The sequence below is a fragment of the Emiliania huxleyi genome (genome assembly GCF_000372725.1).
Source record: "Emiliania huxleyi CCMP1516 unplaced genomic scaffold EMIHUscaffold_37, whole genome shotgun sequence".
Lineage (NCBI taxonomy): Eukaryota > Haptophyta > Isochrysidales > Noelaerhabdaceae > Emiliania > Emiliania huxleyi.
In genome coordinates this window covers 760,823-780,556 of record NW_005199194.1, presented here as the reverse complement: position 1 = coordinate 780,556, position 19,734 = coordinate 760,823, and the positions used below count along the sequence as shown (strand labels likewise).

Here is a 19,734-nt window from a genome sequence, read left to right as displayed (position 1 = left end):
CACGCATCTTGCTGCCAGTGCAAACGCGGCCGCTGCTGCTTTCTCTGCCAAGAAAGCTAGTTTCGTTGAATTCTCTGGCAGAGCACGGACTTCAATCAACGAGGGCCGCGCCGTTATCACTGAGAGGATCAAGCCCTTGCCAACTGGTGTCGGCGGAGCGTTCAAATGGATGTCTTCACGTGTTGGGCGTGAGCGACGGGGCCGCTGATTTATTCGAGCTCTTGGGGGCTATTAGGAGGGGGGGGGGGGGGGGGGAGGCAGAAAGGCACGTAAGATACGCGCGCACGGGCGTGGGTGGTAAAAACGGTCACTTTGCGGGGTTTGCCGTACTCGCATAATGTAGGTAAACCATAAAAGTAGATTTGAATGCGTCCACGTACGGCTTCGTGAGTGGTTGGGGTGGCCTCAAGCATCTCCCCAAGGGAGCCTCTGCGGTGCCACATAAGCAGCTTGGTGATTGTCGAGACTTTGAAGGATTCGTTTGAAGAAACGCAAACATGACAGACGGTACTATGGTCACCAGTAAACCATAATTCGACTTTGAGGGATCATATCTCAAAAAGCCGGGAGATAGCATAGCATTATTGTTGCATACCACATAAGGTCAAACTTGACCCCACAAGCATCAAGAACCCGATGCTCCGGCTCGACTGTGCCAGCACGCTGCCTCCTCGCACCTGCTGCCAGCAGCCGTCGCGGCCCGTGGTGCACCAGAGAGAGAGGTCGACGCGTTGCCCCCGCCGGCGACCCCGCGCGGCTCAGGCCGGCCAGAAGGTGTGTTGTGACGGCGCCGTGGCAGGAGTGCGGAGAAGAGCTCGCCGAACGCGAGCAGCAGATGTCCAAAGTGTGCCAGCGCGAGAGCCTCGCGAGCGGGCGCAGAAGGAGCTCGCCGTGACACGATGCCGGGCGGTGGTGGTGCTCTGGCGACTGTGCACAGTGGGCAAAGTCAGGCTGCAACAGGGCAGCACGATGGTAGTGCCCTGCTGCAGCCTGGCCTGACATGCACAGGGCGAACAGAGGCGGTACTATCGTCCGGCGCTCGTCGTCAAATCTGGGCCAACTTCGACCGCCGCCACAGCTCGCCACGAGCACGCAGCGACAAAATGTTGACTGTACGGAAGTTGAGGCTGGTCCAGAGGAAGAGGCTGCCGTGCGAGCCGGCAGCAGGCTGGCTCGTTGTGGACTGCCGCGGCGACTTTTATGGGCTTCTCTGTACATAGTACCGAATACGGTATATTAAATGAACTCGGGGGCACAGGACGCGGTACAAACGGGGTACACCAAAAGGCACAGGCTGCCTGCACGGCGTTCACTCGAACGCCATGCGCATGGCGCGGAGCAGCATCGGGTTGGTGTCGAACCCGAGCGGGTCCTCCTCCCAGTCCCGGTGCCCACCCTCCGCGTCATCCTGCTCATCGTGCGCGTCGAGCACCCTGCCGAGGCACAGGACCGTCCCCTTGGGAACGCCTGCCCCTCGCGCGCGCGGGAACTCTCCCTGCACCGCCATCACGAACTTCTCGCGCGCCCACTTGCCGCCACGGCGGCAGTGCTGGGGCGCGCGCTCTACGGTACTATGGGTTACACCAATCCTCGCTACCCAACGCGGCCAAAGGATATCCACGTCCTCGCAACTTCCTCGTCGGCACACACACATGCTCGCCTGTGTCTCCGAGCGCACAAGCCGCGACAGCGATGAAACGGGCAAATTCGAGAGCCCTATCGAGAGTGTCCTGCTCTCTGCTGACCTGCTGCCAACCATATTCGCTCACCTACCGCTGGCCGACTACTTCCACGCCGCGTCCACATGCCGGGATTGGCAGAACGCTCAAGCGGAGGACTGGCTTGAAGAGCCAAAACCATTCGCATTGTGCAGTGCTGAGCCGCTCGAGGCTCTGAGGTTGCTCGCGCAGTGCCAGGCGCGCGGAATTCGCTCGGCGCGAGTGACGGAGGCGTGCTTGCGACGGCTGCGCAGCGCGCTGGCGCGGATAAAGCGTGGCACACCCGACACGGAGCAGGAGACGGCGCTTCTGGAACAGCGCGAGACGACTCGGGCGCAGCTGATGGCCGCGGCCGTGGTGCCAACGCTGGTCGCCGCGCTGACCGAGCACGCTGGCCGTACCGCCGTGCAGTTGGTGGGCTGCGACGTGCTGCAGAGGCTCAGCTCATCCCGCAGGGCGCCCTTGTAGACGATGCTGTGATGCGCAGCACGGTCAACGCCGGTATCGTGCCGCTGCTCCTTGCCAACCTACGCCATGGTGGTGCGTGTGCCGACGACTCCAAGCTGGTGCTGCTCAGAGCGTCGCTCGGTGCAGCCCGCCACCTTGGCCGCGCCTCGCTTCTCCGCGAGGCCGTGGGCGCGCCACCGCTGCCCTCGGTCGTCGATGCGCTGCTCGCCGCCATCGACCACCTCATGGACGTGTGCGCGCGTGGCAAGGCGTCAGTGATCTTCTCGCCAAAACCGTCCCGCCGTCACCGCCGCGCCGCCGCCGCCGCCACCGCCACCGTCGATGCCGTCACTGACACGGCGGGTATATTGGGTGGTCTAATCGAGGAGAGGAGTGAGGAGCGCCCGGCGCGTGGTGGCTCGGCGCCCCTTCCGCGCGACCGCGCAACGCACTCCCTCTGGATCGACCGAGTGGTGCGTCTCCTCGACGCTACCGCGCGCTTCTCCGACGGCGCCATCTGCATCGGTAGCAATGGCGCGATGCGGGCGGCGGTCGCTGCGTCGCGTGCGGCGCGGCTGCTGCTCTGGCTCGCGAGCAGCCGCCATCCCACCACGGCCACTGTGTCCCCGCCAGATGACGATCGCGGCACTGGCCTGCTCATAGCCGAAGACCACCCAAGTTGGCTGGCGGTGGTGCTGCGCCGCGGCGGCCTCGAGGCGGTGGCGCGCAATCTCCTGGCGGCGGAGGCGCGCGCCGAGCGCATGCGGCAGGGGTGGGAACAGAAGCAGTGGGCGGGCATGCGTTCGCATCAGTGCGCTCCGCTGCGCAAAGCCCTGACGTGGCTCGTGCGCCGTGAGGAGGAGATGGGGCTCGGCGTGGGTGGCACCGAGGGCATCACGTGTGTTGTCGCACGCGCTTGCGCAGCCTCAACGCGAGCGCGCGACTTCAGCCGCGGCTGTTGGTGGCACGTCCCCGATGAGGTGAGGACTCGTGCGGCATCCGACCTCGGAGAGCTCTGTCGCAACGGCTGTCTATCCGCCACCGCCATCTCCCCCCCTTCCCCCCCCCCCGCCCTCGCCGCCTAGGGCGTGGCAGACGGTGAAGCAACGAACGAGCTAGCATGGTGCATGCGGGGAGAGAGACATTGTGCACGGAGAGTGTGCATCGCCGCTCTTAACGGAGTCGCTTAGGCGGCTCTCCGGTGGTGTGCCGGTGTGTGTGCTAGTGTGCGCGCCAGTCTCTCCCCTGCAGGCATAAGCCCGTTTGGTATTCGAATACGGCTTTACCTGGGCGTTTCCGCTACGTCAATAATGCGCTAAAACGGAAGCAACAGCCTCCAGTCACACACTCACATGGAGCTCCTCGCTCGCCCGCCTGGCGACGGCAGCGGCCATGGCGACGCTGACGGCGGCGGCACTTGTGGCGGTGAGAGACGAGTGTGAGACAAAGGGCGGCGGGGATGGAGGGCGGGAGCGACGGGCGGGATGGTGACGGTGACGGTGGCGAGGGAGAGGAAGGGGGTCCATTAACACCAGACAGCGAGAGGGGCAGGGAGGAAAGGGGGAGAGAGGAAACCCCACGGCGATGCCAGAAGCGGCCGGGGACACGATGAACAGGTAGACAACGGCCAAGGCGATGGCGAGGACGAGGAGACACGGGACGACGGCAGGCGAGACGAGGAGGACGGAGGCGAGGGAAGAGGCAGCGCCGCAGTCGACAGAGGCGACAACGATGGAGAGGGGGAGGGAACGACAACGCGCACAGAGGATGAGGATATAAACTGGGACGACGCAGCGGAGGGGATAGACGAGGGAATCGAGGGACCGGAGGGCTTTCGCGACAGCGACGATGACGACGAAGGCAGGGGAGGAGCGACGGAGGGGCGACACGCAGGAGGAGCGAAATCGCGAACGGCCCGAGCAGAGAGGGCGACGGCGGAGCACGAGGGGGCAACGGAGACGCTACCGATGACGCGAACCGAGGCACGGGCGACGGCGGGGACGGGGACGTTAGGGAGTGGACATCACTAGGGTCCCCAGACCTGTGTGCTGTGAGGTCTGTTTGTGTGGAAGCCTAAGCGTGTGCGGCCAGAGGCCGACGTAGCTCGACTCGTCCCGCGCTGGAGCGAGCGGCCGCGCGTGAGCAGAGCTCGCGCGGCGCCACGCCCCCGCAATTAGGACGACCGCGAGCGCAGCAAGGGCGACGAGGGCGACTCCCGCGGCCGCTATCCACGCCGCCAGAGGCTGCTCCCCCGGGCCAGGCCCGCTCGGCTTGGCGAGGAGAGCCGTGGGCACCACGGAGCCTCTGCTGCTCCGGGGCGGGGGCACGTTTGGCCTGTCCGAGGGTTTCCGGCAACCCAGAGGGAAACCAGAGGGTCCCCAGCACTTTGCGTTTCCGGAAGTTTCCAGGGAAACCAGAGGGTGTTTGGTGCTCCATTCTGTTTCTCTCGAGTTTCCCTCGGGAAACTCGCGAGTTTCCCTGAGTCTGAGAGCTGGTCTGGGGCAAAATCTGGGGCAAAATTGAGGAAATCGGCACGATACCCAGGTATTTTCCAGGTATACCGGGGTTTTCCAGGTATACCCGCAAAATACCCGGTATTTTGCCGATTTTGGCCCCAAAACAGCCTCAGACACGGCTCAGAGCCCCCCCAAAATGACGAATTCCACGGAGTTTCCCCGGGGTTTCCCGAGGAAACTAGAGGGTGTTGTAGGGAAACGAGCAGGAAACACGGAAAGGAAACGGATACCCGGCGGCTCGGTTCGCTCCTCAACGCAAACAGAAAGAAAGAAAGAAAGAAAACAGACAACCCAAGGGAGGGATGGAGGACGGCACGCCGCCACCACGCGGCCAAGGAACGAATTCTTTTGTCGCTGAGGCGCGGCCAAAGGATATCCACCTCGAGAACAGGGTGCGGCGGCACGGCACGCGGGGCTTGACTCTCGCACCGCCTATATGAAGCGCGTTCGAAACCGGACCTTCAAGCAGCAATCCAAGCAGCCGCCCGAGCCAAAGTACCAGCGGATGGCCGACATCGTGCGCGAGAGCATCGAGGCGCGCCGCCGCGCCGAGGCCGAGGCGGCGGCGTCAGCCGAGGCGGCGGCGGCAGCTGCAGCTGCTGCTGAGGCTGTGGCTGAGCATGGCGGCGCGGGCACAAACGGCGCGGCGGGCGCGGCGCACGCGCCGCAGCAGAACGGCGACGCCGGCGCGGAGAGGAGCAAAGCTGCCGCCGAGGCGGCTGCGGCGGCGGCGGTGGCGGCCGAAGCGAAGAGAGAGGAGGAGAGGCGGAGGGCGGAGGAGGTGCCGTCGGAGGAGTACATTGCGGAGATGCAGGAGGATCTGGACGCGCTTAAGAAGAAGAAGAGCCTCCTCTACTTCAAGCTCAAGGAGATCCTCAAGCTCGAGAAAGAGAAGCAGGCGCGGGGGCACGCAGCCTCCCCCCCTAGCGTCCCTCCTCTCCCCTCTCGTCGCTCCCTCCCTCCCTCCCTCCCTCCCTCCCTCCCTCCCTCCCTCCCTCCCTCCTCCTCTCCCTCCTCTCCCCTCTCTCTGTCCACCTCGAGACTCCCTCCCCGCCCGCCCGCCCTCCCTCCCCTCCCCACGCCCCCCCGGCCCCCGCCTCGCAGGAGCAGTCCAAGGCGGCGGAGGAGGCGCGGCGGGCAGAGGAGGAGGCGGCCGCGGAGGCTCGCGGCGGCGGCCGGCGCTCCAACACCCGACCGGAACTTTCCGCGACCCTTCTCGGAGCCTTCCGGGTAGGCAGCCGCGGCGGCGGGCGGCGTGGTGGACAGCGCTGCCGAGGGCGTCACCGACGAGCAGGTGGACGACTCACACACACACCGCTCACCCACGCGCACCGGGCCTTGCACTTTGAATGCCGCGGGGCTCCTGTCGTCTAGACGTGGAGTCGCGAGGGACCAGCCTGGCCCTTGCCCCACCACCTCGTGTGTGTGTGTGGAGAAGGTTACCTCACCCTTGCCTCAGGCGGACGACGTGTCTTTGTCGTCCGAGGCGCCGGACCACCATCTAGCTAGAGGCGCGGCGAGGGGGGGCAAGGATCGACCGCGCTGCGGCGGCGGCGGCTACGGAGGCGGCGGCTACGGAGGCGGCGGCTGCATCACGGGCAGGTCGCCGCTGGCGTGTACTGCGGGCGCTGTCTCGCACACGCCAGGCCTGCGAGAGAGAGCTTGAGAGAGAGAGCCGAGAGACAGCCGAGAGACAGCCGAGAGACAGCCGAGAGACAGCCGAGGGAGAGCCGGGGCAGAGCCGGGGCAGAGCCGAGAGACAGCCGAGAGACAGCCGAGAGAGATCTCGCAGGTTTCGCCCTCCCCCCCCCCCCCCCCCTCTCTCTCTCTCTCTCTCTCTCTCTCTCTCTCTCTCTCTCTCTCTCTCCCTCTCCCCCCCCCACCCACCCCTTCCTCCCCGGGCGCACGTGCTCACTGTTTGCAACCTCGGCTCGTAGGCTTCCCCGGGCCGCAGGGGTGGCAGGCCCAGGGGCGGCACGCGGGCCCCCCGCCGCACGAAGGGCCGCCGCCCCACCCGCACGGGTACGGCAAGCGGGGCTGGTGGGCGCGGTGAAGCCGGCACCGTCCACGACGGGGCCGCGTCGCCCGCGACATGGCGGCACGCGCAAGATGGTACCAAAAGAATTTTCGTTAATCGACAGACAAGGCGCAGATGACGGCTTCCTTAGAAGCCGTCGTCCTCGCCACAAAAGCCGCCGTCTGAATATTCCCCTCCTCCGACACCCGCCCGGCGCCCGGCGCCCGCCTCAAGCCCCCAAATTGGCAACCAGAGCCACGAACAGGAACACAGAGACAGCCGCTCGCGAAGGGTGAGATGCATCTCAGAAGACCGCCTCGCTCCACGCTCGCGCTCGAGAGTACGAGAGGTCGAGATCTCTCGAGTCTCGAGACACTCACACGAGACACGAGAGACTGTCTCGGTGCTTCCATCTCATCAATCCAGATCAATTGATCTAGATCCCAGTCTCGAGCGCACCCTGCCGCGCCACGTCGACTGCCCAGGCAGCACGAGTGGGAGTGCGCACCGCGCCGCGGCGCTGCGTCTCCTCCTACCTCGCTCCACCGCGGCTTCCGCCACCACTGCTGCACCCACCCTCCCTCGCTAGCTAACCACCGCTGCGCCCACGCCTCGACCTTCTTGGGCAGCAGCTGGTTCGACAGGTCCTCTCCGTGGCCGAGGCCGCCCTCGCCCTGGCCCCAGGTAAAGACGGCGCCGTTGGCGGTGATGGCGAGGCTGTGGTCCTCTCCCGCCAGCACGGCGGCGACGCGCTGGCCAGCAAAGGCATCGACCTTCTTGGGCAGCAGCTGCTCCTGCTCGTCGCCGTGGCCCAAGACGCCAGCGTGTCCACGGCCCCAGTTCCAGACGGCGCCGTCGGCGGTAGTGGCGAGGCTGTGGTATGTTCCCGCCGACACGGCGACGACGCGCTTCCCCGCCAAGGCCTCGATCTTCTTGGGCAGCAGCTGGTGCTGCTCGTCGCCGTGGCCCAACTGGCCCCCGCCTCCAAAGCCCCAGCTCCAGAGAGCGCCGTCGGCGGTGAGGGCGATGCTGTGCGCGGCTCCAGCCGACACACCGATGGCGCGCTGCCCCGCCAACGCCTCGACCTTCTTGGGCAGCAGCTGGCGCTGCTCGTCGCCGTGGCCCAGCTGGCCAGAGGCTCCATCGCCCCAGCTCCAAACGGCTCCGTCGGCGGTGAGGGCGAGGCTATGGACGTATCCAGCCGACACGGCGACGACGCGCCGCCCTACCAACGCCTCGATTCACTTGGGCAGCAGCTGGGTCTGCCCGTCGCCGTGGCCCAACCGGCCCGCACCTCCATCGCCCCAGCTCCAAACGGCGCCGTCGGCGGCGAGGGCGAGGCTGTGCAGAGACCCAGCCGACACGGCGATGACGCGCTGGCCCGTCAAGGCCTCGATCTTCTCGGGCTGCCACTGGTGCTGCTCGTCGCCGTGGCCCAGCTGGCCGAACCTTCCAACGCCCCAGCTCCAGACACTGCCGTTGGCAGCGAGGGCGAGGCTGTGGCCTGATCCCGCCGACACGCTCACGACGCGCTCGCCACCCAGCGGGGAGGGGAGGCGGGTCGGCGTGTTCAGCCGCGCCACACCCTCGCCGTGCCCGAGCAGTCCCGGCAGCGACGCGAGCGATGTTGGCGGGGCTGTCGCAGCACGCCACCCCCCAGCGGCCATTCTGGTGCTATTTGCCCTTGGCATGTCTCATCTTTCCTTCGGCGATCCGTAACCAGTCCGTGCGGTTTCGATATCTGTGCCGAATCGCGAGCGCTGCATCTGTGAGCTGGTCGCCGCTGCCGTCGCGGTTGGCGCGCACCTCGCCGCTCAGCGTGAACCTCGTCCGCGATACAAAGGAGCACCCCTGCTCCCTATGACGAAACTTGGTCAGGTCCTTGTGCGTCAAGCGCACGCCGTGCGTCCCCTCGCCCAAACCGATCGACAGCACGACAAAGATAGCTCCAAAGGCGTGGTGCGGGTCGCATGCGGACCTACCCAATGAGGTAAGCGGCGCGCAAGATCCCGCCAGGCACATGAAGCGCACCTTGTGCTTGGCGGCGATCTCGCGGTGCGCCTTGGGCTCGCCGCCTTCGAAGAGGCCAGGGAAGTTGCCAGCTCTCACGGCGGCGGCGCGTGCCTTCCAGAGATCCGACGTCTTGCCACCAGCATTGTAGAGGCCAATGCTCATGGCGTTGGCCGCGGCCTGCCAATCGGTCTGATCAAAGCTGCTCTGCCCCAGCTTGGCTGCGCACGTATAGTCCATGAAGTCGTCGTACACGACCAGCGTGCCACGCCTCGCCAGCCCGTGCGTGAAGACCCAGTCGAGCGCCTGATACGCGCTGATGTAGATGTCGGAGTCGACGTCGACGACGTCGGCGGTACGAAGCTCGCTGGCCAGCGATGGCGTGAGGCTCTCGTTGAAGAAACCCTTCACCAGCCGGTTGTGCCTGCTGCCGCCAAAGCCATCTGCTGTCAGCCGAGACATGACCTGATTCTCGTCGACCTTAAATGTGCCACGGATCCACGTGGCGCGCTGCAGCTCGCCCGGGCTTTCGCTCGGCAGGCCCACGAACGAGTCAAAGCTCGTCATCCAGGCGTCCGGAAAGTGCCTGCGGTAGAAGTACAGGCTGTCGCCCATGAAGATGCCAAAGCTGAAGATGTTGAGCGGCCTGTCCTGCGTGTGGAACCCCACCTCGTGCAACGCCTCGATGACGGGCAGAATGTGCAGCCGCCAGCACCTGACGGTCCCCGGCTGCCACGAAGCTGAGGTACTTTTCGTCGTCAGCAGCCCGGAGCGGACGACCTCAGAGCTCTTCGCTTGGAGAGCGCCTACATGCACGCCGCCGTAGGAGCCATTGCAGTAGTTGATTGCTCTGCACCATAGGCGCTTAACGACTGGCGCCAGGCGGGAATGGATGCGGACGTCCCGCTCGGAGAGGTTAGCAGGGAGGCCTTCCATACTGAGCAACCTGTCCGCCACATGGACACTGTACAACTTCTGCGCGTCACAGACGACAGAATTTTACAACAAAACTCCCTCGCACAACACTGAGCCCCACGCCACGGATGCCAGCCGTGCTTTCGCGGGAGTCGTCTCTCGAGCCGCGTCCCGTCGCTCCCCATTCTGCCGTCAGCGTCAATAACTCCACCAAGCTTTGGTGGGCAGTGCAGCGAGCGGCGGGGCTGTCGGTGGAGACGAGTACTTGCGCAGTGGGAGCAGATCGTCGACCGGGCTGAGCATATGCTGATAGGCCCACCGGTCTAGCCGCACGAGCCTAACAGGCGTAGCGCCTGTCGCGCTTACCGTCGCCGTCGTCTTCTCGCCCGTCCTTAGCGCGCGCTCTCCAAAGTAGTCGCCCGTCGAGCGACGCGCGAGCACGCCCTCCTGCCCTGCTTTCGTCACGGAGACCTGGCCCTCGACGATGAGGTAGAAGTGGGTGCCGACCTCGCCCTCGGTGATGATGTCCTCACCGGGCTGGTACACAACCTCTTCGAGCGACCCGACCAGCCTGTCCCGCTGCATCTTCGAGAGCTGCTTGAACAGCTGCACGTGCTCGAGGAAGCTCGTGTACGAGGCCACCCTGCGGACGTCTGCCCATCCCTCTGCAACATTCTGCTGATTCTGCTGCCAGCCTGTGCTGGCTGCGCCTCGAAGCTCGGCGCCCGCCTTTGATAGGCGCGTGAAGCGGCTTCCGAACCCTGCCTTGAGTCCAGCGCCCGCGGCCGAAGACGACGTGGCGAGCTTGTTGGCATACTCGCCCATGCCCTCAGCTGGCCCACGGTCGCAGAGCATTGGAAAGGCTGTCGGCAGGCTATCTGAAAGGATCCGGTTCAGTGCCGACTGCAAGCTCGCCGAGATCTGCGGCCGCATGTATAGCCCATCGAGAGTGCGCACGGCCGCGCCCGGGTCAAAGCTCTGCACCGACGCCCACAAGTCGGCCTCCCGGACATTGTCATCGGTGCTTTCATCGTCGTCGTCGTCGAACACACGCCCCAAGCCGCCGCCGTATGCCCCAAGCCGCACGGACGAAAACGGGGCGTCTCCGCGGATGTCCCGACCTGCGCGGTGCCCTACCGACGCCGCCTCCCAGCCCACATCAACATCGCTGACCTTGATGCTCGTCACAGAGCATGCCGCGATGGACATGGCGAAACTCGAGGAGAGGGTGACGTTGTATAGCCACGCGCCCAGCGTTAGAGGACCCACCTCCAACGAGGCGTTGGGCCGCACATCGTCTCCAATCTTGCAGACGGAGTGAGAAGCCACAGCGGAACGAATCTCCAGCTTACCTTCGCCTCGCCGCTTCCGCCGGCTCAGGAGAGCCTCGTCAATCGCACTTCCCAGCGCTGAGCCGAAATCGGGCGCCCCCGCCCCGACGGCGAGCGTGAGGCGGCCCGTGACATTGAAGGCCGTCGCAGCGGGGTGACATGAATGCCCCGGACTTACATCGAGGTCGACCAATTCGAGTCCCTGGACGCCATTAATCGAGCCGCCGAGGTCGTGAATAGTATGCACCTCGCGGAAGTTAGAGCCGCCCAGCGCCGATCCCAGCCAGTCGCCAGTAGTCTCATTCTCTGCCCCCAGCCAGCCGCCGAGGCTCCACAGGGCTTGCGGCCAGTTCGTGCGCAATTCTCCGCCCAGATTCTCTGCACACGCGAGCAAACAACCGGATCCCAACGGAGGCCCGCTCAGCTCGGTCTCGGGAAACGGGTCGCGGTCAATGGAGGCATCCGGCGTCTCGGGGTCAATATCGCTCCAAAGCGTCGTCGCGAAAAACTCGTTGATGGCTAGCTTTAGGAAGTAGGAGTTTCGAAGAGCCATGCACTGATTGAAGGAGCTTAGGCGGCTTCCCAAATGTGCGATGCTGCCCAGCGCCGACTCATCCGAGTCGGCGACCAGCGTCTTCAGAGCGTCCCCGGAGTCTGCTGTTCGGCTATGCGAGACGATGACGAGCAGCACCGCGAGAAGCACTGTCACGGAGAAGAAGGCGTAGCGAGATCGCGAGCTAACCGGCGGCTGCTCTATCATCTGTGGCTGAAAGGCGGCGCGGAGGAGCCAGAGGAGGGAGGCTGGCAAGCAAGGCCCGAAAGGGGATGTGGGTTCGAGGTCATGTGCTGGGTGGGTGGGTGCGGACGTGCGGCGTGTAGGTGTCCAGTCCGAGCCTGGCTGTTCTTCACCTTACTACCTACCTACCTACCTGTAGGTGTCGTTGTTGGCAAAGTAAAAGAAAAGTCAAGCTCAAGCCCAATACTCCCGTTCAATCGTGGTGACGACAGTCAGGATGAGAGAGAGTGGTTGCGAGCAGAGGCGCGTGTCCTGAATCTAGATCGCACGCCGTGGCATATGACTTGGGTAGGCGTGCGACCGCAGCGCGCCCGCCGAAGGCTCGACCGGGCGCGCGTGTCAGCCAGAAGTTTGCCAGTAGAGCGATCCTCGCCAAGCAGCCCATCTGCTACATCTACGGCGAGGAGAAGAACACCATGTTCCACACACGCGCGCAACTCGCTAAGCTGCGCGCCAAGGAGGGGTGCGTCGTGGTCGGCGTGCCGCGCGCGGGACACTGGTGCTACAAGCACGAGCCCGAGGCGTGCTACGCAGCGGTCAAGGTCTTCGTGCTCGGTGAGTGAGCAGTCAGTCCGGCCCGCGTGGTCTGCTAAATAAAAAGTGTAAACCCTGGATAATTTTGCACGAGCCCCCATGGGTCAAAAAGCTATAAGCGCTTCGCCACTTACGGCTCTACTTGGACCATGCCGCGCACACCCTCCTCTCAGACTCCGTGCGCAAGTTGCGACGCACGCCACTTGTGAGACCTCTGTACACAACGGCTGTGCCCACCGCCGCAGGCGAAGAAAATTTTGAGGCAACCCTAATGATGGCACGTTATGGCTCCTTCGCTGTCCCATCTCCTCATCTCTTTCCCGCCTGGGCGGGGCAGTGGGCGGGCGCGCGGTGCGGCGCGGCGTGTGCGTGTGTGCGACTGCAACGAAGGACCGCTCGCAAGGGACCATTGGGTTTGTACTATGTATGTATGTATGTAGAAAGATGAACAACAGTCAGGCTCAAACTATTAAAAACGAAGGCGCTCTCAAAAAAAGAAAATGACCGCGTCGTGTCCGAGGCCGCGTCCGACGTGACTCCCGACGCTTAGTTCGACAGGTCTTTACGACATGGGCATCCTCGTTCTGCTTGCGTTCTACGCGACACCTGCCAGCAGTGCGCCTGGTGTCGGGCGCTGGGCGCCACTGCTGCGGGAGGGGCTCCTGTTCGGCAGCTACAAAGACCACCACACGCGGTCGGTCGGGCTGGAGCACCCCGTGGAGACCTTCCGCTTCGTACGCACGGAGGACGGCGGCGTCGCCACGGTCGGCAGCGGCAGCGGCCGCAACGAGTACTTTGTGCGCCCTGACGGGGTGCTGCAGCACGTGCATGCCGAGGGGATCACGGCGGAGCTGCGCGGGGATGGCGAGGAAGCGGAGTTCGTGTGGAGCCACGGCTACAAGTCCGCGGCGTTCCCCAGCGACAAGCCGCCGAAGGTGGAGGTGCCCGACTGCACGCTCGTCAAGGCGCACGCGGCCGAGTCCGTCAAACTCCTGCCCGAGGTGGCGCAGGCGCTGCGCGCGGGCCGGACCACGCCGCTGCTCCTCGCCTCGCCCCCCGGCTATGCGATCGTGCCCAAGACCGACGAGCCGCAGCGCATCGACGAGTGGGGCGTCAACTACCAGCAGCTCGGCATCGGGCCAGCGTCGGAGGCCCTGCAGGCGAAGATGCGCGGCAAGTTCCTCCTCTCGCAGCACCGCGCGACGCGCGACTACGTGCTCGACGTGCCCTTCGCGACGTACAAAGTGCACTGCGAGGGCGAGCACGGCAAGCTGCCGCTCGCCGTGATCAGCTGGGACGATCGCAGCCGGAACCTCGACGAAACCGCGCCGCGCACCTTCGTCGTGAACGCCGACAACTCGATCTCGCCGACGAAGGCGACCCACCTGGCCTTTGGCATCCGCGGAGCCCTGCCGGCGGTGGGCGCGCAGATGGCCGAGCTGAAGATGCAGGCGGGTGGCAAGCCCACCGTTGAAGATGCCGATCTCGATGTTGGATCGACGCCCTCGCACGGCAACCCGCCCTCCACCAACGACCTCAACTCTGAATTGAACAACGTTGCCCGGAACACCGACGACACGGCCAGGGCGCGCGCTCTGGTCAAGGCGGGCGCGGACCTTCGCTCGACCAACGGTCCGACGTGGCGCCACACGCCTCTGCACCAGGCGGCCTACCACGGTCGGTATGAGATGGCCAAGACCCTCGTTGAGCTCGGCGCTCCGCTGGACCTGCACTCGAATCCGTGTGGGCGTGGTGCGACGGGAACGCCGCTCGAGCTCGCCCGCGGAGGTGGCCACCACCAGATTGCTGACATGCTCGAGAAGGCCGCTAGCGGCAAGCAGGGCCGAGTAGTCCGTCTCTTCAGCAATCTTCTTCAGCGTATCAATCCTCGTGTGGCTCAGCTGGCTCCCCCGGTCGCCAAGACCGGCTCTGTTGAGGGCCGCTGGGAGTTCTACCAGAACATCGATATGGCCTACCAGGGCGACGTTGAGATCATCGACGACTGGCGCTCCCACACGAGCATTGATGAGCTGAAGACGATTGTGGAGGAGAAGGGCTACTCGGCCATAAGCGTCGGCTCCTTTGGCTTCGCCGCCCTCAAGTCCTTCGACTACCAGTTGACGAAGGAGCACTGCAAGCCGTCGCACGGCTACACGAACGAGCTCCACATCTGGTTCCCGAGCGTAAGAGGTAGTAGACCCTTACCGAGCGGCGAGGCTGCCAAGTCGCCGAACGTGCCGGCGGGCTTCCACTTCCACGAAGGCTTCGGAGAGGCGACGCGCGGCGACCAAATCGGCCACATCACCTCCGGCGGCGTCGAGGGCCACTGCTTCAAGGGCGATAAGCTGAGATGGCCGCTCCAGTGGGCGGCCATGATTGGTGACGTCGAGGCCATCGACGCACTCATCGCCGCGGGCCACGACCCGAACGTCAAGATGAGCGACTGGTACGACTCGGAGCCGCTGGGCTGGGCGGCATCCTTTGGGCAGTGCAAGGCGATCGAGGCGCTCTGCGCGCACGGCGCGGACCCCGGCCGCTCCGCCAACTTGGCGGGCTACACGCCGCTGTCGGACGCGCAGCGCGAGGGCCACACGAAGGCAATTGCGCTCCTCAACGAGTACCTCTCGGGGTCGCGTACGATCGGGCCCCACGAGCCAGAGTTTGCCGACAAGCCCGTGGTCACCGGCAAGCCCGTGACAAGCCGCACCTCCCCCCTCGATCCGCCCGCGGCGGACTGGGACCGCCCAATCGAGCTCACAGTCCACTCCAACCACGCGATGCACGGAAATGGGCCCATCCAGCATATTCTCCAGTACGATACAGGCAGCTTTGCCAACTTTGATGCAGGCACACGACCGTGGTGGGTGATCTTCGACGCCGGCAAGCCGCAAGCCGTCGGCGGCGTCGAGATGGCCGCCTTTGTAGCCGAAGAGAGCCCAAAGGTCGTCGAACTGCTCGCTTCTGACGACCTCGCCCGCTGGGACCTGATCGCCACTCTGAGCACCCCCGCACCGTGGGGCACGGACGCGGGGCCCAAGCAGTGGCCAATCGACAAGCCGCACGTCGCGCGCTACTGGAAGATCAACGTGACCGATACGCACAATGGGGTTGCGCCTACCATCCACTACTGCCGACTGGTGGCGCCGTCACAGATGAAGTCGCTGCCGATCGAGGGCGTGTGGCTGCCGAGCCCGGTCACCGCACACAGCCTAGTGCTCACGGGCGTGGCCTGCTTCCTGACCGGCTGGCTCGCCGCCCGCCACACCTACCGCACCTAGACCGCGGCACTTGTTATTGTTCCAAAAAACTAGTATGTTCCATCATAGTATATTTAAATGGCGGGACGCGGCACCCTTGGGTGTTCATGCCGTCGTCCCTGCGCCCTTGACACTCCCAGTGGATCCGCTTCCCAAAAGTACTAAGCAGTCGCTGTCGTCGTGTCGACGGTGGTCGGTGCGGGGCCTAACAAAAAAGAAAATAGTGGGTCCTGCGGCCAACAGACCAGATCTTGGTGTCGACATGAACTCCGCTGGCATCAACCACGAGCAGCTACGCACCGCGTGGCCCGTCTACTCTGCCTTCTCTGGCTCTCTCGAGCCGGTCGACCCCGCGGGCGTGGAGGTGCTCCGCTCCGTCTATGTGGCCAACTGGCTCGCTGACGCCGCGATGCTCGAGGAGGCGGACGACGACTCTGGCCGCGATCTCACATTTCGAGGCTCCGCCGTGAGCCACATCGTGCTTACTCCGCCGCTGGCGCCGCATCAGCTCCTCGCGCTCATTGCTGCGGCGTGGAGCGCCGACCGTTGGTACTCGCTGGTCGAGAGCGATGGTGTGCCGACGCACTGTCCCCGAGTAGCCCCGCCTTGGCGGCACACACTCTCGACCAGGACAGTCCGGCCTACGGGAACGTGTCGCGCGCCGGCGACGGTTGCGGCGTGGTGTTTTCGAGTACGACGCGAAGATGGCACGACCACCGCCCTGCATTGCAAACCGGGCAAGGAGGGGCCCGCTCCCGTTCCGCTAGGAACAGGAGGTCTCCCCCCCTCCCCCGGCCTGAGCAGCCACGGTGGAAGGCAGCCCCTTGAGTCGAGGGCGGCGCGACCATTGCCCTGCTCGCAGCGGCCAGAGACCGAGGTCAGTGCAGATGGTCGCGCCGCCCCGCTCCGCCCCGCCCACCGCCGCGCCGCGCCGCCGCCCGATGATTATTAAGTAATAATTAATTAAGAAATAATTAATTACACCACCCGCCGCCGCGCCGCCCCGCCCTGCGTCGCCCGCTGCCTCGCCGCGCCGCCGCCTCGCGCCGCCCGCCGCCGCGCCGCGCCGCCGCCCAATGATTAATAAATAATAATTAATACTCGATCATTAATAATGTGTGTGTGTGTGTGTGCGTGTGCGTGTGTGTGTGTGTGTGTGTGTGTGTGTGTGTGTGTGTGTGTGTGTGTGTGTGTGTGTGTGTGTGTGTGTGTGTGTGTGTGTGTGTGTGTGTGTGTGTGTTTGCGCGATGGCAGGGAAGGGCAGGGCAGCCTCGAGCAGCAAGTGGCGTCGGCGACGCGGCGAGGACACGATGGTGAGGCCCTCAGCGCAGCGTGCGCGGCAGCATCCCCGCCGGCGGCCCCACGCCGCATCAGCGGCTCCCGACGAGCGTCGCGCCCCGCGGGCCCGCCGCAGGCGACGCGGGCGGCGAGCCGATGCGCGTGTCGTAGGCGTAGGCAGCGCTGGCGAAGCGAGGCGGCCGGCGCCGGCCCCCGCAGGCGGTTGCAGCGAGAGGATCGAGGTAAAAGACACTGTTGAAAGGTTGGAGAGCAGCCGGGTGCACCGGAGCCCACCCAAGGGGGCCCGGGAAGGGTCACGCTGGCGCTTAGACGGCCCCTCGCGGCGCCACGGCGATACCTTCCGGTCCGCAGGTGTTATATAGGATGTGTACTTCCCAGAGAGCACTTCTAAGCCACCACTGGGTCCATAGTGGACGGACACACAGCCTCAGCCGGCCCGGCGGGCTCCCGACCAGAGCCCGTCCGGAGGCCACAAACGGACACTCTACCGACCTCTACACCTCTAGACAATCCACTCCGACTAGCATACGGTGTTGTCCCGACCGCCCTGCGGCCCCAGCTACCAGCTGGCGCCGCTCGTCCCGGCTGGAGGCGCCTGGGGCGCCCAAAATCGCGGAGCCGGCGACCTCCGGCCAGCAGCCGGATCGGGCGTCCGACCCGCCCCCTCGGCGACCCGAGATGGTCTCCCCGACCCCCGAGGCTTGGCGCACCGCGAGAGGGGGGCAGCCCAGCCACCCTGCACCGCCCAGGCCGCCCTCTGCGAGCCCAGGCGCGCCGTAGAGAGTGCCGACGCGATGTCGACGATTTTGGCCTGCGAGACGGGGGCGAGGAGCGGTGTGAGGGCGCCATGTGCCCGGGCGACGGGCTAAGGGGCCGCTACACGGGCCGCAGAGATCACCAGCGCCGGCACGGTGGCGCTGGTAGCGATGGTGATGCTTGTGGCCGCCTTTGGCAGCACCTGACCGAGGGCTGACTCGCGACGGCAACAGGGCGGCGAGCCGGGTGGCGGGGTGCGGGGAGGAAGGAGGGACCGTGGAACCCCAACTTACTTCAACCGGTCATATCTCGGGCGGACTGGCACCTCAGGAGCTCATCCTGGGCGGTTTTGGGGAGTCTTGGGGGTGTACTTGAAGGTGGTAAAAAGAGTTTTGCACCGCAGCTTAACCGGCGGGCGTGCTGAGCAGCGTGAAAACAGAAGGACACAGCAGTTGTACCTCAAGTAAAAGGCGCCGTGTCAATCAGCTCGTCGTGCCTCTTCAGCGGTTCGAGAACCTCGAGCTTGGGGAGGCCAGACGGCCGGGCTACGGACAGATGCTGCACCGCTCGCCTCTCTTCCTGTTCTGGGACGGCGCCTCTCACCCTGCGGCGCCGCCTTCGCCTCCGCTGCCGCCTTTGCCACCGTCACCGCCTCCGTCACCAGCCTCACCTCCGCCGCGGCTGCCACCGCCAGCGTTCCCTCCTCCGCCACCGCCAGTGCTCAACGAGGGCCGCGGTTGCCTCGTCGGCTGTGGGCTCTCCTCGTTTGACCTCGGCGGCTACGGAGGCGTCTGTGCCACGGGCTTCTGCGGCTCCGGCTTGTGCTGCCGGAAGGGGTGGACCGGTCAGGTTGGCTGCGGGTCCGCCGGCTGCGACAGCGGCCACTGCTGCACGGACGTGCTTCCGTCGCCGCTGCCGCCGCCGCTGCCGCCGCTGCCTCCAAGCCCGCCGACGCCGCCCGTCTCGCCGCCGCCGCCGCCCTTTGCGCCGTGGGTCGGGATGCTGCACACGCTGCTCGACTCGTCGTGTACCAGCCAGCCGGCGCTGGACGAGTACGCGCAGGAGCACGGGCAGGCGTTCCTCGACGGCGATCTGCTCGCGGACATCGTCAATGGCTCGCTCGATCTGCCGCGCACAACGCTCGCCGACGGCATCCCGAACGGCGTCGTCGACCTCGGGCTCGAGGCGGCCGGCGTGAGCGGGTGGCAGGCGACGCTGTTGCGCGGTGTCCTGCTGCCGGTGGTGCGGCCGTACCTCGGCGACGGGATCGACAACATCGCAATCGAGGGCCTCGAGTGCGGCGACTTCTCGCTGCGCCGCGTCGAGAGCGAGTACTGCCTCCCCTTCCGCATCGGCGGCTGGGTCCATGGCCTCGGCGTCGTGTGCCGGGGTACGTGCGTCCTGTCCCTGTCGTGGAGCAGCGTCTCTTCACACCTCTGGCTGTGAACCAGGTACGTACGTCCTGTCGCTGTCGTGGTCGGCCGAGGCCGTGCCGCCCCTCGTGCCGGCGCCGACTAGCGAGCTGCGCGGCGGCTTCCGCCTCGCTCTCGACGCCGACCGCTCCTCCCTCCACCTGCTCAAGCTCGACCTGCAGCGCTCGTCCCCGTTCACCGCCTTCTCGCGGCGCGCCTTCTTCTCCCTAAAAGCACACAGCTCATGTGGCGTGGTGTGGCGGGCCGGGAGATGCACTCCCCAGCTGCAGACGGCCTGCTCGCAAGAACCCCATCCCCAATGCAATGCACGCTCAACTGTGTCTCAGTAGTCTGTAGGTGCGACTTCCACCTCGTGCCGACCGTGACGATGGACCTGTGCGGACTCCGCTTCTCGCCCGACGGCGTCCGGCCGCTCGGCGCCGGCGAGCCGCGCGCCGCTTGCGCGGGAAGCGGCGGCGCGGGCGGCGGCGGCGGCGCGGGCGGCGGCGGCGTCGCGGGCGGCGGCGGCACGGGCGGCGGCGCGGCGTCGGACGCGGCGGTGGTTTTCGCCGCGCTGAATGGTACAGTCGCCTTCAACGCGCTCTCCTCTCGGCTCGAGTCTGCGAGGGCCTTCCTGCAAGGCGCCGTCAGCTGCGCGACGGGGCACCAACACTAGCACTGGGCGAGTACACCGAAGTCAGTGAGCCAATGTCTAGGTCTCGTCAG

The 19,734-nt window shown here is 65.7% G+C and overlaps 6 protein-coding genes across 6 annotated transcripts; all 6 read left to right on the top strand.

Annotated features, from left to right (window-relative positions):
- Positions 1–636: 636 nt before the first annotated feature.
- On the top strand, positions 637–999 carry EMIHUDRAFT_310683 (hypothetical protein; the record flags this gene model as incomplete). Its single annotated transcript, XM_005771988.1, has 1 exon — positions 637–999. The coding sequence occupies one exon, from the start codon at positions 637–639 to the stop codon at positions 997–999; it is 363 nt and encodes a 120-aa protein (XP_005772045.1).
- Positions 1,000–1,652: 653 nt separating this feature from the next.
- EMIHUDRAFT_209254 (hypothetical protein) lies at positions 1,653–3,284 on the top strand (the record flags this gene model as incomplete). The annotated part of the gene is made up of 4 exons (XM_005771987.1): positions 1,653–2,132; positions 2,174–2,440; positions 2,552–3,063; positions 3,251–3,284. The coding sequence occupies 4 exons, from the start codon at positions 1,653–1,655 to the stop codon at positions 3,282–3,284; spliced, it is 1,293 nt and encodes a 430-aa protein (XP_005772044.1).
- A 1,833-nt stretch (positions 3,285–5,117) lies between these two features.
- EMIHUDRAFT_209253 (hypothetical protein) lies at positions 5,118–6,734 on the top strand (the record flags this gene model as incomplete). Its single annotated transcript, XM_005771986.1, has 4 exons — positions 5,118–5,198; positions 5,496–5,609; positions 5,916–5,975; positions 6,636–6,734. 4 exons carry the CDS (start codon positions 5,118–5,120, stop codon positions 6,732–6,734), a joined length of 354 nt encoding a protein of 117 aa, XP_005772043.1.
- A 5,295-nt stretch (positions 6,735–12,029) lies between these two features.
- EMIHUDRAFT_209250 (hypothetical protein) lies at positions 12,030–12,313 on the top strand (the record flags this gene model as incomplete). Its single annotated transcript, XM_005771985.1, has 2 exons — positions 12,030–12,038; positions 12,131–12,313. 2 exons carry the CDS (start codon positions 12,030–12,032, stop codon positions 12,311–12,313), a joined length of 192 nt encoding a protein of 63 aa, XP_005772042.1.
- Positions 12,314–12,824: 511 nt separating this feature from the next.
- On the top strand, positions 12,825–15,644 carry EMIHUDRAFT_436109 (hypothetical protein). The gene has a single exon (XM_005771984.1). It carries the CDS (start codon positions 12,854–12,856, stop codon positions 15,560–15,562), a length of 2,709 nt encoding a protein of 902 aa, XP_005772041.1. The 5' UTR covers positions 12,825–12,853; the 3' UTR covers positions 15,563–15,644.
- A 2,725-nt stretch (positions 15,645–18,369) lies between these two features.
- Positions 18,370–19,684, top strand: EMIHUDRAFT_451183 (hypothetical protein; the record flags this gene model as incomplete). The annotated part of the gene is made up of 3 exons (XM_005771983.1): positions 18,370–18,986; positions 19,048–19,254; positions 19,596–19,684. Exons 1-3 carry the CDS (start codon positions 18,596–18,598, stop codon positions 19,682–19,684), a joined length of 687 nt encoding a protein of 228 aa, XP_005772040.1. The 5' UTR covers positions 18,370–18,595.
- Positions 19,685–19,734: the final 50 nt, after the last annotated feature.

Excerpts from the sequence above, each read along its gene's own strand:
- EMIHUDRAFT_436109 (XM_005771984.1), top strand. The coding sequence starts at position 12,854 with ATGGGCATCCTCGTTCTGCTTGCGTTCTACGCGACACCTGCCAGCAGT.